The 14,272-nt window shown below is 45.9% G+C and overlaps 1 protein-coding gene across 1 annotated transcript; it reads left to right on the top strand.

Annotated features, from left to right (window-relative positions):
* Positions 1-5,306: 5,306 nt before the first annotated feature.
* On the top strand, positions 5,307-12,694 carry LOC122213354 (C-type lectin domain family 4 member G-like). Its single transcript, XM_042927479.1, has 7 exons — positions 5,307-5,533; positions 5,866-5,973; positions 6,480-6,533; positions 6,630-6,719; positions 8,971-9,122; positions 9,993-10,096; positions 11,497-12,694. Exons 1-7 carry the CDS (start codon positions 5,452-5,454, stop codon positions 11,633-11,635), a joined length of 729 nt encoding a protein of 242 aa, XP_042783413.1. The 5' UTR covers positions 5,307-5,451; the 3' UTR covers positions 11,636-12,694.
* Positions 12,695-14,272: the final 1,578 nt, after the last annotated feature.

Genomic DNA, 14,272 nt, shown 5'->3' with positions numbered 1-14,272 from the left:
TCGGGCAGGAAAGGGGATGCGTGGGGTGCGGGCTTTTCTGGTCTGGCAGTTGGAATGTTCCGGTCATTGCAAAACACCTTCCTCAATGCTTAGAGAAAGTGTGATAAGAGATAAGCATAATGGGTTTTAGTGTGTGAGTTAAGCCGTCTTGTCTCTTTCTGGTTTTAACTTGGTTGAGCAAGAGGGCCCCATAACCGGAGGTCTGGAATCTGTTGAGTGTTTCTTGGACAGCATATATGATGACTTTTGAGAAATATTTGATTAATATTAAATATAAATGTATGAATACAAATTTAAAATGTACTTATAAATACTTTATACATACAAAATAAATATATGAATATTTATAAATAGTTACATAAAGTTTATATAAGTTATGCAATTTGTATATAGATAAAGGAGGTAGTTGGGGTTTATGGGCTTTTTTGGATTGGTTGATATGCATATGGAAGATATGCTCCCAGATGAGTTGTTTGCTATCTCTAGAAATTGTCTAGTCTCTCCAGGATCAGCAAGGCCCCAGCTGTCAACACATCAGAAAATAAAAAGGCACGACTAATACAAAATACCAATGCAAATCCAGTAACTGCTGACTGTTTACTAAAAGGTGATGTGTGTCAACTGTGGTTTTAACTCCTTGTAAATAGAGCGGAACACTTACATCTTTGTAACCAATTACAGGCTACCCGCAGGCATTCTGGGCCTTTTCTTTGTTCAATAGTAAACTGAGCTAATTCTGTATTTAGGAATTGCCATGTTCTTTGGGTTTTGATTTTTGTTTTTCCAACACTTCCAAGTTCCCAGACAGTGAATCCAGGTATAGGAAGGCTCTGTCCTTATCCTTGACCTTCCTTGAATAATTTCTCTCCAGGACGGTGGAAACAGAATTTATGGGAATCGTTTAGAAGGCAGCATTGCTCAATACCAGACACAAAAATGTTCTGACTTTGTGGTTACATAGGAGCCAACTATGTTGTGTATGAGTAAGACAGTGTTGTTGTGCTGACCTCTAAAATAGGTCCTCAGAAAATACCGTTCTGATAGATGGATCTCCAAACTGAAAAAGCCGTCTTTTTTTTTTTTTTTTAAGTTTAATCACAAAAAGCAAGAGGACTATAAAAGTCCCTCATTCCATTAGCAACCATATGGCAGTTTAACTTTGCAAAGTATTTTTGTATCCCTTTTTACATTATTAAACCTTTATTATGAAACATAATGCATATACGCAAGATGTATAAACAAACACGCACAATCAGTGGATGGTTATATGATAAAAGTTCCCACATTTACAACCCAAGTGCAGTAAAAGGTGCTCTCGCCAGACCCAGAGGCCCCCACATAGTTCTCTCTCATCACATGGGTTAGTTCTCCAGACTTATCCAGTATCCTGAATTTCTGATAATCATGTACTGATTTTCTTTACAGTTTTCTACCCATGTATATATACACCCCTAAAGAATATAGTTTAGCTTTGCCATTAAAAAAAAATAACTCTTAGGGGCGCCTGGGTGTCTCAGTCAGTTGGACCTCCGACTTCAGCTCAGGTCATGATCTCTCGGTCCGTGAGTTCGAGCCCCACATCAGGCTCTGTGCTGACGGGTCGGAGCCTGGAACCTGCTTTGGATTCTGTGTCTCCCTCTTTCTCTGCTCCTCCCCTACTCATGCTCTGTCTTTTTCTCTCTCTCAAAAAATAAATAAAAACATTAAAAATTAAAAAACCCAACTCTATTGATGTATAGTTTACTTAAAATGACCTCATCTTAAGATATATACATATTTATACATGTATGTATAGGTTAGGGTTAGGGGCAGAGGGAGGGAGAGAGAATCCCAAGTAGGCTTTGCACTGACAGTGCTTGATCTCACGACTCTGGGATCATGGCCTGAACCGAGATCAAGAGTCGGATGCTAAATCCACTGAGCCACCCAGGCTCCCCCTTAAGTTATATATTTTGATGAGTTTGGCACAGAACCTTCACCACAATCAAGATATAGAATATTTCCATATTTCCAGACAACTATATTCTATTTTCTGTTGTTATAGGTAGCTCTGTATAGATGAGACCTACAGTAAGCTAGTATTTTTGGTCTGATTCATTCAACATGCTTGCTTGTATGTATGTATGTACGTACTTTAGAGAGAGAGTGTGTGTGAGCAGGGGAGAAGGGCAGAAGGAGAGAGAGAGAATCTGAAGCAGGCCTCATGCTCAGCATGGAAGGTTGTGGATCCTACAACCCTGGGATCATGACCTGAGCCGAAATCAAGAGTCAGATACTCAACCGACTGAGCCAGCCAGGTGCCCCTCAACATGCTTTTAAGAATCATTCATGTTGTTGCATGGGTCAGGAATTCACTCCTTTTACATTGCTCAGTGGTGTTCCATTGTGTGGATATTATGATTTGTTTATCCATTCACGAATTGATGACATTTTAGCTATTTCAGCCTTGAGGCTATTAAAAGTAAAACTGCTAAGAATATTAGTGTTTCACATTTTTGAACTTTTTCTCCACAAATTTCAAATTGAAAAAATTTATTTTTTAACGTTTATTCATTTTTGAGAGACAGAGTGCGAGCAGAGGAGGGACAGAGAGAGAGGGAGACTCAGAATTTAAAGCAGGGTCCAGGCTCTGAGCTGTCAGCATAGAGCTCAACACGGGGCTCGAACCCACAAACCACGAGATCATGACCTGAGCTGAAGTCAGATGCTTAACCAACTGAGCCACCCAGGTGCCCCATCAAACTGAAAACATTTAGATCTACAGAAAGGTTGTAGGAATAGCGCAATGAACCTGTGTGCCCTTTGTCTAGCTTCACCATTTATCAACTCTGTGATATATTTACTTTACAGAGTTATCTATCTATCTATCCATCTATCTATCTATCTGTCCATGTGTCCATCTATCTATCTATCTATCATCTATCTTCTATCTATCATCTATCATCTACCTACCTCACATATACTCTTCATTGCTCTTCCATTTGAGAGTGGGTTGCACAAATTGTTTTTGAATAATTGCTTTAGCTTCTGAGGAGATAATTTATGTAATCTTGTGTGGGTTTTTTTCCATCAGAATAAAATATGAAAGACTCATCCAAGCTGCTGTATACAGCTCTTGTTGGCTCATCTTCATTGATTTATGTTTTCTGGTTTTCCATCATATGGATATACTGCAACTTATTCTTCTATTCTATTTGATTAATCTCAATTTTGGCCATTACGAAAGATTGTGATGAGCATTCTTGAACACACCTCCCGTGCAAATAAGCACACAGCTGTGTTTCATATACACCTACAAGTGCAACTCCAAGGGTATGTGTGTTCTCAGCTTTGACGTCTGTGCTCAACTGTTTTCTAGAATTACTGCACCATTAAAAAAAATTTTTTTTTAAATGTTTATTCATCCTTGAGAGACAGAGACAGAGCATGAGCGGGGAAGGGGCAGAGAGAGGGAGACAAAGAATCTGAAGCAGGCTCCAGGCTCCGAGCTGTCAGCACAGAGCCCCACGCAGGGCTTGAACTCACGAACTGTGAGATCATGACCTAAGCCGAAATGGGACACTCAACCGACTGAGCCACCCAGGCGCCCTGAATTACTGCACCAATTTACACTCACGCCAGCAGCATAGGAATGTTCCAGTCGCTCCGTATCTCCAGCAACACTTCCTGATGGACTTAAAGATTTGCCCCAATCTGATATGCATGTAATAATATTCCCTTGTCCTTTGGTTTGTGTTTTTCCCGATTACTAATAAATGTGAGCACTTTTTCCTATTTAAAAAACTATCAGGACTGCCTAGAAGCATGAGGAAACTCTCTGACATATACCACTATGGTCATAATTGTGTGAAATACGTATGCGTGCGGCTAAAGATTACAATGCAATATGGAAAATAGGTGGTATGTTAGTTTCCTGGGGCTTTTGTAACAAAGTACGGCACACCGAGGGGCTCAAACAACAGAAGCTTATTGTCTCACAGTTTGGGAGGATAAAGCTTCCAGATCAAGGCATCAGCAGGTTGGTTCTTTCTGGGGCGGGAGGTGGGGGGTGTAAGGGAAGGATCTGTTGCTAGCATTTCTCCTGGCTTTTGTAGCATGCTGGCCATCTGCAGCGTTCCTTGCCTTGTAGAAGCATCACCTTGACCTCTGCCTTTATCCTCACATGGTATTCTCTTTGTGGACTAGTTCCCATGTTTTATAAGGATACCTGCCAGGTTGGATGAGGGGGCCCACCCTACTACCCCTCATATAATTTCCTCTTAACTGATTACATCTGCAACGACCCTATTTCCAAATAAAGTCCCATTCTGAGGTCTCGGAGGTTAGGGCTCTAACACATAAATTTTGGGGGGTGGGTAGAGGGTTACCATTCAACTCATAATAGATGGCTAGGCAACTTTTCTTTCCTTTCTTTCAAGTGCATAAAGCTGATGTTGGTAACACAGCAGAGAATGATGGGGAAAACTGCTTGGTGTCAGAAAGGATTGATTTACATCCCAGCTATGCTTTTTATTAGCCTTGAGTTTTCACCATGCCAAGCTTTTCATCTACCCTGTGTTGAACAGTCGCTATCTTGGACAGTTTTTTGTGAAAATGAAATGGGATAGAATGTATAAAGAAAGGGCATTTTGGGGCATCTGGGTGGCTCAGTCGGTTGGGCATCTGACTTTGGCTCAGGTCACGATCTCGTGGTTCATGAGTTCGAGGACCACATTGGGCTCTGTGCTGACAGCTCGGAGCCTGGAGCCTGCTTCAGATTCTGTGTCTCCCTCTCTCTCTGACCTTCCCTGGCTCATGCTCTGTCTGTCTGTCTCTCTCTCTCAAAAATAAATAAACTAAAAAAAAAGAAACGGCATTTCATCGTATTTGACAAACAGGGCAGTCAGTAAATACCAACTCTTTCTTCCTTTGTCATTGCATTATACTCAACATTTTACAACTTTAAAATAATAGTTAATCAGCTAGCTAACTAGAGGAATGCATGAATGAATGCATGAATGAATGAATGAATGGTGCTGGGAAGTGACACCCGCCTCAGTAGCCAAGAAAAGAGTCACACAAGTGATTTCCTAAGGCCAAATGTCCACCACTTACTGTGCAAACCTGGGACGACTGTCTACACGAAGCTGTTAGAAGCAGAGAGGGGTGATGGTATGAGTATAGGGATTTGGATCCAGTTCTGGGTTGTTTTGTGTCTTAACCACCTTGGGCGGAGATCAAGTTTGCAGGGGAAGCTCGGTGCCTGCTGCCTCTGCCCCAGGTGCCCGGGTCCCTTCCCCCATCAGATTACTTGATCACAGGCCATCTAGAGATCTTGGGGCCCCACACTGAGCCAGGAAGGAAGACAAATGTGGGAGGGTTGGGGACGAGGGGGTTTCCTTCTAAGGGCTGGGTAGAGTCACCCGACAGCCTGCAGGGCAGGGGCATCTCAGAGCTGAGTGAATTGTAGCCATGGCTGAAGCCAGGAACTTCCCAAACCCCAATGAGATTACCGCATTGAGAGCCAAACTCCCCCCGCAGCCGGGGAACACTGGTGAGTCAGGGAGCTGGGACCAGGGGCCCTTTTCCATGTCAGGAAGAGCTGGGTGCTGGGTTGCCCTGATTCCCTCACAGGTTGGAGGAAGGGAATATCAGGTTTGAGTCTTCCTGAGCCCCTTTTCAGCCCATCCGCCGTCACCGCCGTGACTTCTTATACTAGAGAGATGGCCTTCTTTTTCCAGCCCTTTCTAAGTCCTCCCGTCTGGTAGGTAGTGAGCCCAGAATACCCCGGGGATGCAGCAGTTTCCTGAAGACTGTTTGAGGCATCTCAGGGGGTGAGAGAGTGTATATCCTTGGGGAGAGGGAGGCTTACCTGGTTTCCCCCAGGTCGATGGGGACAGACGTCCAAGGATAAGACCTGGAGATATCTCTGCCTGGCCGTGTCCCTGATCCTGCTTCTCATGTTCATTATCCTCTGTGTGGTTCTGCCCAAAGGTAAGGCATCTGGGCCAATGGGGACAGGGTGACCACAGGGAAGCAAGCACCTTGGCTCCTACCCTGCAAAGGCAGGTCTGCAGGGCTGGTGCAGGGGTGGCCGGTCTGTGTCCCTAGTGGGATCATAATGGCAACAGAATGGAGCTCACTCCCCCACCAGTCTAACAGGCTGGGGGGCCTGCATGGGCCCAAGTCAGTCTGAGTTGTTGGTGAGTGTCTTCCCAAAGCTCATCCCCCAACTGGACTCGAACTCCAGCCTCCCTGCTAAAAGTATACACCTGAACAAAGGTCCTGTCTTGCCGCTTACTAGCTGGATGCTTTAGACAAGGATCTTTACCTCTCTGGGCCTCAGTTTCCTCATCTGAAAAATGGGCGGGGCATTTCAGAGCCCCAGAATGCCTTGCTCTGGGAACGGGAGAAAGTCTTGGCCCCTTGAGGTTTGAGGAACATGGAGAGACCCCAGGAAGGTTCTGGGGTCCAGAACACTTACTTGCGCCTCTCCCCAGTCTTGAAGAGGACACAGCAGGTGCAGAAGGAAGTCATTCAACTGAATGAAAAAGGTGAGTGGGGTTCAACATGGTCGGCCTCTTGCCTCTCCACCATATCTCCTCCCTCTGCCAAGACCTTGACCAGCCCTTTCTTTTTGGGCCTCCCAGTGATGCAGGGACTGGGGCAGGCTAGGCACGACCTGGACTTCATTCGGGGTGAAATGTTCCGGCAAATGAAGGCTGTACTGGCAGGCAATGGTAAGGAGTGGGGGAGGGGAGGTGAGAGGGAGGGGTTGTGCTCCCGTCACAGCACCTGTAACAGTGGTGGGGCTTCTGGCAAGTGGCTCTCAGAGGGGCACCCCGATGCCAATGGCTCCTCAGATCTTTTCAGAAAGTTCAAGTGACATGATCAGATCACACTTAGAGTGGAGGGCTCCCAGGAAAACAAGACTTTTGAGACAGCCAGATCTGGTCTAGGCTTGTGGTTGTGCATGACCTTGGGCAGCCCATTTAAACCACTCTGAGCTTCAGTTTCCTCAGCTGTAAAGTGGGGGGAAATTAACACTATCTTCTTTAAGACAGTCAGGATCTGGAGCCTCCACTCTTAAAAACCACACTAGTGTGTTACAAAATGTGGTCAGTCCTTACCAGCACGTTAGAAGTACCTGGAGAACTTGCCACAGTGTAAATTTCTGGGCCCCAAGCAAACAACACTACTGGATCGAATGCTGCTGGAGGGAGTGTTCTTGGTGCTACATACTTTTTATATAACTTTTGCGTGAGTGGGTGAGATGCGGTATACGTACATTTAGTTCTTATTATTCATGTAGCTATGTTTTATGTGGTCCCTGCAAATGATGGATTGGCGAATACTGAATCATTGCAGAAATAACAGTATTAGTTTTACTTGACCCCCTGGTCATAACATTTTGTCAACTGATCAATACATAACCTTGTTTTTGTGTGTTTCTGTATAAATGTAAAGTTTGTTTATTTTTATTTTTTATTAAAATATTTTTTAATGTTTATTTATTTTTGAGAGAGACAGAGAGACAGAGAGCGAGTGGGGGAGGGGCAGAGAGAGACGGAGACACAGAATCCTAAGCAGGCTCCATGCTCCGAGCTGCCAGCACAGAGCCTGACAGGGGGCTCCAACTATGAGATCATGACCTGAGCCGAAGTCAGACACTTAACCGACTGAGCCACCCAGGCGCCCCTAAAGTTTATTTATTTTGAGAAAGAGAGAGAGGAAGAGAGAGAATCCCAAGCAGGCTCTGTGCTTTCAACACTGAGTCTGACCTGTGGCTCGATCCCAAGAACTATGAGATGATGGCCTGAGTCAAAATCAAGAGACGGATGCTTAACCAACCGAGCCACCAGGCTCACCTGTTTAAATATATTTAATAGATATCGTTTCATTAACATTGAACTCATGGCTAACAGCACTATAACTCATGCCTGAAGGAAGCTTACCCAACGCGCACGCATTTTCTCTGTAAGGCACGTCGCAGCCTTCTTGCGCATGTAGGAACACTGACAGTGCTTTAGCACGACTCTTGAGGGCCTTTGTAAACAGCAAAATCGCCCACAGAAGGCATAAAAACATGAAGCGCGTGACACGAAATGGCCCACCAAAGGCGAACTTGCTTATGGTATGAGAAAAGAAACAGCAAGGCAGAACTTGCCTTATTCCGTCTGACTCCAGCTTTTTGCCACTCTGTGCAGGTCTGTGAGTGACAAGGAAAACCTCACAAGTATTGATTTGGGGGTTACGAATCAATGTTAACAAGTAGGTGAATTTGCAAATACGGAGCCTGCAAATAACAAAGATCCACTGTGTGTGTGTGTGTGTGTGTGTGTGTGCGTTCACTAACTGGATATAGATGAATGCAGTGAGAATTCTCTGTATCACTCCTGAGCCCTCGCTGCCGAGTTCCCACCTAACCCCCAGGAACCACTGTAGTTATATTGTATAGTTTTTCTTCAGAGCACAGTTTCTTAAACTGTGCACCATTGATGTTTGGGGCTGAATCATTCTTCCAGTGGGGGGAAACTGTCCTGTGTAATGCAGCATCCCTGGCCTTGACCCACCTGATGGGATAACCCTCTGTGAGTTATGACAACAAAAAAGGTCTCCAGGTGTTGGCCATTGTCCCCTGGGGAAAGAATCACTTTCCCCACAAAGGAGACCACTGCTCTAGAGTTTCTTTAAGCAAATGAGGAATGTCAAAACCTATGTCCCTCTATTTTACACTAAAGTAGGATATTATTCACACTGTTCCTTGAGTTCCTTTTCCCCATCTCATAGGCTATCTATAGCATTGTCCTATTTCCATCTGATGAGGTTCAATAATGGGGGGTGCCATCTTACCAGGTAGTGAGCTTCCAACTGTTGGGTGTGTTCAAGTGGAGACCACTGGGAATGTGACCAGGGGGTGATGGGGGACACACCCCTTCACCGGATGGGAAACTGGATATGCCAGCTTGGCTAATGGCTCCATTCTCACAGAATCCTCATGTGAGCCTTGCCCCCTGGACTGGAAGTTCTTTCAGGGCTCCTGCTACTTTTTCTCCCTGGACAACCTCACCTGGACCCAGGCTAACGATTCTTGTGCCCAGAAGCAAGCTCACCTGGTTATCATCAACAGCCGAGCAGAACAGGTGGGAAACGGAAGGTAGAATCTTAGCAGGTTGGGAGAGGGATTATAAAAGAATTTGGGGGTTCATATTTCCGTCCCCTTTGGGGTCTAGCACAATACTCCTAGTATGGTCTTCAAGACCTGCTTCATCTTGCTTCAACCCAAGCTCACTGCTGTGACATGTGGGGAATGGACCCTGTGCACTGAGGTCCTGTCTCCAAGCTCTGATTCATGTAGGTCCCTCGGTTTGCAGTGCCCTTACTCTTGCTGTGTGGAGAACTCCTACTCACCTGTCAAAACCCCAATACAAACATCCCTTCTCCATATTCTCTCATGACATCATCAGAGACCTTCACCACAGAACTTCACACTGCATCAGTGTTGTAAGTGTGGGGCTGGATCTAAATAATATCTGGCTCTCCTGGTCCAGAAGCAAGGCTTGGCCCGAAGAAACGCATCAAGAGTGTCTTTTGAGCTGGGTTTCCAGCCAGAGATATTCCTACAGCCTAAGATCAAACCTTGCTCTGGTATGCATTGACCTTAAAAAACAGTTACAACCAATATTTGTCCAGTGCTTCTTTCTAGGTGCACATACCTCACACAGTCTATTCTTTTGATCTTGAGAATATGCTATGAAGTGGAGATTCTATTCTTTCCATTATACAGATGAAGAAACCAAGGGGTGGATTAAATGTCTGAGGCCATACGATATGCACATAGTAGGTCTGGAGTTCGCATTAGGATAGAAAGTGCTGTGCGTGGCTGCCTCTGTCTGCTTGCCCACCCAAAATCCCCTCTACACCTTAGCCCTCCTCCGGTCCCCGGACACTCCAACCTCTGTCCTTTCAGCTCTGATGGAATTTTACCTCGCAGTGTGCCTTCTCCCATCTAGGACTTCCTGACATCAACTGAGCAGGTGACATCCTGGATAGGCCTCTTCAAAGAGGGCCAGAAAGGAAACCACAGGTGGATGGATGGCTCAACCCCCACCTACACGTGAGTCTCCCTGTCTGTGATGCAGATGTCCCTAACCACCCAAGACAGTCTTCCCCTAAGATACTGGCAGGGCTTTTAAAGAGAGATTTTATGACCACTCTGGATGTTCCCCTGTCATTCATTCACTATTTACCTGAAGCAACTCCCCAAACACAAGCCCTTTCTATCATAGCAGCTATTGTTATTTTATTACTTGGGAATGGTGTTCCCATTTAAAATGCTTGAGAAACAGTAGATTCAATGCCAAACTGGTCCTGTGTTGCAGGACTTCTCAGAGCCTTGGATGTGCCTATTCAGGAGTATAATAATGTAGCATTTGCCAACTGTATGAGTTTCCTGTAGTCGCTGTAGCAAAGAGCCACAAACTGGGAGGTGAAAACAACAGAAACTTACTCTCTCACAGTTATGGAGGCCAGAGTCCCAAACCAATATGTCAGCAGGACTACACTCCCTCCAATGCCTGTAGGGGAGGATCTTTTCCTGCCTCTTCCAGCTTCTGGTGGCTCCAGTTGTTCCTTGGCTCATGGGCCCATCACTCCAATCTCTGCCTCTGTGGTCACATACCCTTCTCCTCTCCCCTGTGTCTTCTCTCTTCTGTCCCTTATAAGGACACTTATAGTTGGATTGAGGCTCACTCAGTCAATCCAGGATGATCCCTTCTCAGCATCCTTCACTTAAGTTAATCTGCAAAGACCTCTTTCCCAAGTAAGGTCACACTCACAGATATCTGGGGTTAGGATGTGGGCATATCTTTTCAATGGGGACAACACTGAACCCACTATACCTTCCTGGCAGTTACCTGCCTTCTCACACTCTTTGCTTTTGGACATTTCCATCTGCCAGCATCACCCTTCCCTGTCTGGCAAACTGCTCTGGATGGGTCCAGGCCCAGGGCATAATTAATCACCTTGGCAAACTCACCTGCCGTCTGAGCACGTACCATATACCTTACATGCCCTGGTCATCACATCCTCAGAATGTGCTCCCATTTTGCAAAAGAGGAAAACAGAGGCTCGGATATTAAGACTGTTGCCCTGGTCACATAGATGACAGGTGGCAGAGCTAGAAGTTGGACAGGGTGAATCTGGCTTCAGGGTGAATGGACCTCAGAGAAGGGGAGAGGGTCAGCGAGATGAAGGAGTCAGAGAAAGTGGCCCCAGAACTTGGAGACTCCCCTGAAGACTGTTTCCTGTTGCTACTCCCATTTGAGCTCAGTCTCTCCACTTGGAAAAAAAAAATGGGAAGGGGTTGACCAGATGACTACTGTAAGATGGGCTCAATAAATGATTCCCACTTGGGGCCTCAAGAACCTTAGGGCCAGACCCTCACTCATAGAGAGCAGGGTAGGGGGCTCAGGCACTGGCCCATCTACTCAGGAATTTGTGGGCATCTCTTGACAGTAACTGGGAGTCCGAGAAGCTACATGATAATGGAACTGCCCCCGCCTGCATGATGATACACAACCATGGATACTGGAGCAACTTCTCTTGTGAATCAGGGAGATTTGCTTTCATTTGTGAGAGGCGACAGAACTGCTAACCAAGCCCTTATACCGCACTTCCTGGGACTGACGCAGAACCCTTGATATACAGCCTCAAGCCCTATCCCTGCCTTCTCTGGGTTCTGAGTTCACAGAGGCAACAATAGAGGACATTTCTCCAAAGCCTAGTGTCCTTTTCTTGGCATTGGGCTTGCTCACCCTTTATTTCCTTTCCCGATTTCTGCTGAGTGGAATGTTCCAGAAGCAGTCCTGGGCCCATCCCTGGAGGAGAATGATAATTCTTAACTTCCATTAAATCCAGGCTTGGCCACGATCTTGCTTGAGCCAATGAAATGTGATGGGAATTGACATGTGCCACGTTAAGCAGGAATCTTAAGAGCCTTGTGTGGTTCTGCCATCTTCATTTTGCCCTTGTCGGAAGACCACCTCTCCCTACAAAGGACAGCTCCTTCAAATATGGTCCTGCAGTGAAGAAGATCCCCTTCAGGCAGAGCTTCTGCTGACCCATAAACATGACCAAGAAGTGAATTTTTTTGTGGTTATTGGCCACTAAGATTTTGAGGTCACCAGTTGTTACCGCCAGCATACTAAACTTATGCTGACTGATACAGGGGATGAAGTTCCATTTCATAAAACCCCAAGATCTAGGGCTTTCTTCCAACACAAAAAGCCTAAAGCTTGTGGATACAGGGCGATTGGGTCCCTCACATTCATTCAACATTACCATTACCTCAGCCAGCCTCTCCAGCTTCCTCTTCAGCATCTCCCTCCAGGCCAGTCTCCTCTCTGGTTCCCAGTGAGATTGTTCTAAGACATCTCCAAAGCCCCTTCACCATCTGGCCACTTCCCTTTCTTCATGTCCCTCACACCTCCATGTGTTTGCTCTTGTAGTTTTCTTTGCCTGGAATGCTCCCTGCCCCTGGCTTCCTGTGGGACATTTCCTCATCCTTCACTGGGCCCAAATCAACTGGTACCATCTGCATGGGCTACTCAAGAGTCTGACTCTTGCTTTCCTCTCAGAGACCTTTATTAACTTTGTGATTATGATTTACGTTGTACAATGCAGTGGATTCTTAACCCATTAAAAAAAAATCCTTCAATCCCTTAACTGTGTCTTGCCATTTCTGTTAATTCCAAAACCTATGTCAGTTTCCTCCACATTTGTAAGCCTGGATTCTTGAGACCAAGATCTGTCAGAAAGTACAGGCATCAGGCATTAGGATTAGGCATGGCCATTCCCTGCACCTGGCCCAGGCTCTCTTCCTTATACGTGTGTCACTCATGGCTAGATAGTCATGGCACAAGAAAGTTAAGATCTGTCAGAATAATTGTTCTCCAACAAGTTTCATTTTGAATTGGCCAAAATAGCAATTTGGTCTGGTCCCTGCCATCTCTCTCGTCAGAATCTGAAACTGTATGGGGATGAGATACATGCCTGTATCCCTGCTGCAGAGAAGAGAAAGATAAAATGTGATTCTCTTCCAGGACCATGGAGATGAGTGGTCAGAAAATAGGAGTGGCCTCTTGTTCTTCAGAAAGTGTAGCTGAAGTTCAGCTATTAGAAAAATGCAGTCGCCACGTTGACCAGATGTCTCAAAATGATTTGGCGAAGGGGACCAAACCATGTGCTCTCTCTGGATGCATTTTGCAACTGATTCATTCAGTAAAAACTCACAAGTACCTATAATATGCCAGAGACAGTGATTAAGAACCAGGGTGGACACACCTGTCACCAGGTTGCCTTGATGGGGCTTTGTAGTTTATGGCAGAGGGGGAGCTGATAGAACAGGGGTAGAGAGCAAGACGGAGTCACTCATGTCAAGCAGTAACTTATGTCAAGCAGGAACACATGCAGCCAAAGACCTACACCGAAACCAGCACAAGCTGATGGCATCCAGAACTGGTAACCTGCAGAGCCAAAAGAGGTCTGCTGAGGCCCAAGACTGATGCAGCTCTTTTTCAAAAGGGAGTATCCGGGGCGCCTGGGTGGCTCAGTCGGTTAAGCGTCCGACTTCGGCTCAGGTCATGATCTCACAGTCCGTGAGTTCGGGCCCCGGGTCGGGCTCTGTGCTGACAGCTCAGAGCCTGGAGCCTGCTTCGGATTCTGTGTTTCCCTCTCTCTCTCTGCCCCTTCCCTGCTCATGCTCTGTCTCTCTCTGTCTCAGAAATAAATAAACATAAAAAAAAAGAAATACTCTAGGTATTTCTTAAAAAAAAAGGGGGGGGAGTATCTTTGCAGCAAACTGTCAGAGTCTCCAGATGCTGCCCCTTTCACATCTAACCGCATTGAAAAGGCGACTGCCCACAAAAGGTCTGCCCGATGTTCAGAGATCATCCTCCAGCACTTGAACATAATAACATAACATGTGCCGGGAGCGGACCCAGACCAGACTGAAGCCTCATCCCAGCTGTGCACTCACGGACTGACCTCGCATTTGCTTTGTTGACTTCTTACCCCTTGCGGTGCCTTGTTAGTTGTGTGACTTTGTCTTGCACTTTGCTTCATGTGACGTGAGTGAAGCCAAGTTAAACACGTAGTAAAATGTCACCGAGTTTGGAATCCTGAGCCTGCTTTACAATTACGTTAACCTTGCCGTATGGCTGAACAAAGCAGACCCCGTGGGGACACACACAACGTGTGTACGTGCCTCCATAGAGTGCTCGCGACGGGGGGG

This window comes from Panthera leo, chromosome A2 (genome assembly GCF_018350215.1).
Source record: "Panthera leo isolate Ple1 chromosome A2, P.leo_Ple1_pat1.1, whole genome shotgun sequence".
NCBI lineage: Eukaryota > Metazoa > Chordata > Mammalia > Carnivora > Felidae > Panthera > Panthera leo.
The sequence above is the reverse complement of the archived record's forward strand: the minus strand, read 5'-3'. Positions and strand labels throughout refer to the sequence as shown.

Coding starts and splice junctions, on each gene's coding strand:
- LOC122213354 (XM_042927479.1), top strand. CDS start 5,452: ATGGCTGAAGCCAGGAACTTCCCAAACCCCAATGAGATTACCGCATTG. Junction 6,534..6,629: donor CATTCAACTGAATGAAAAAG/GTGAGTGGGGTT, acceptor TGGGCCTCCCAG/TGATGCAGGGACTGGGGCAG. Junction 10,097..11,496: donor GGCTCAACCCCCACCTACAC/GTGAGTCTCCCT, acceptor ATCTCTTGACAG/TAACTGGGAGTCCGAGAAGC.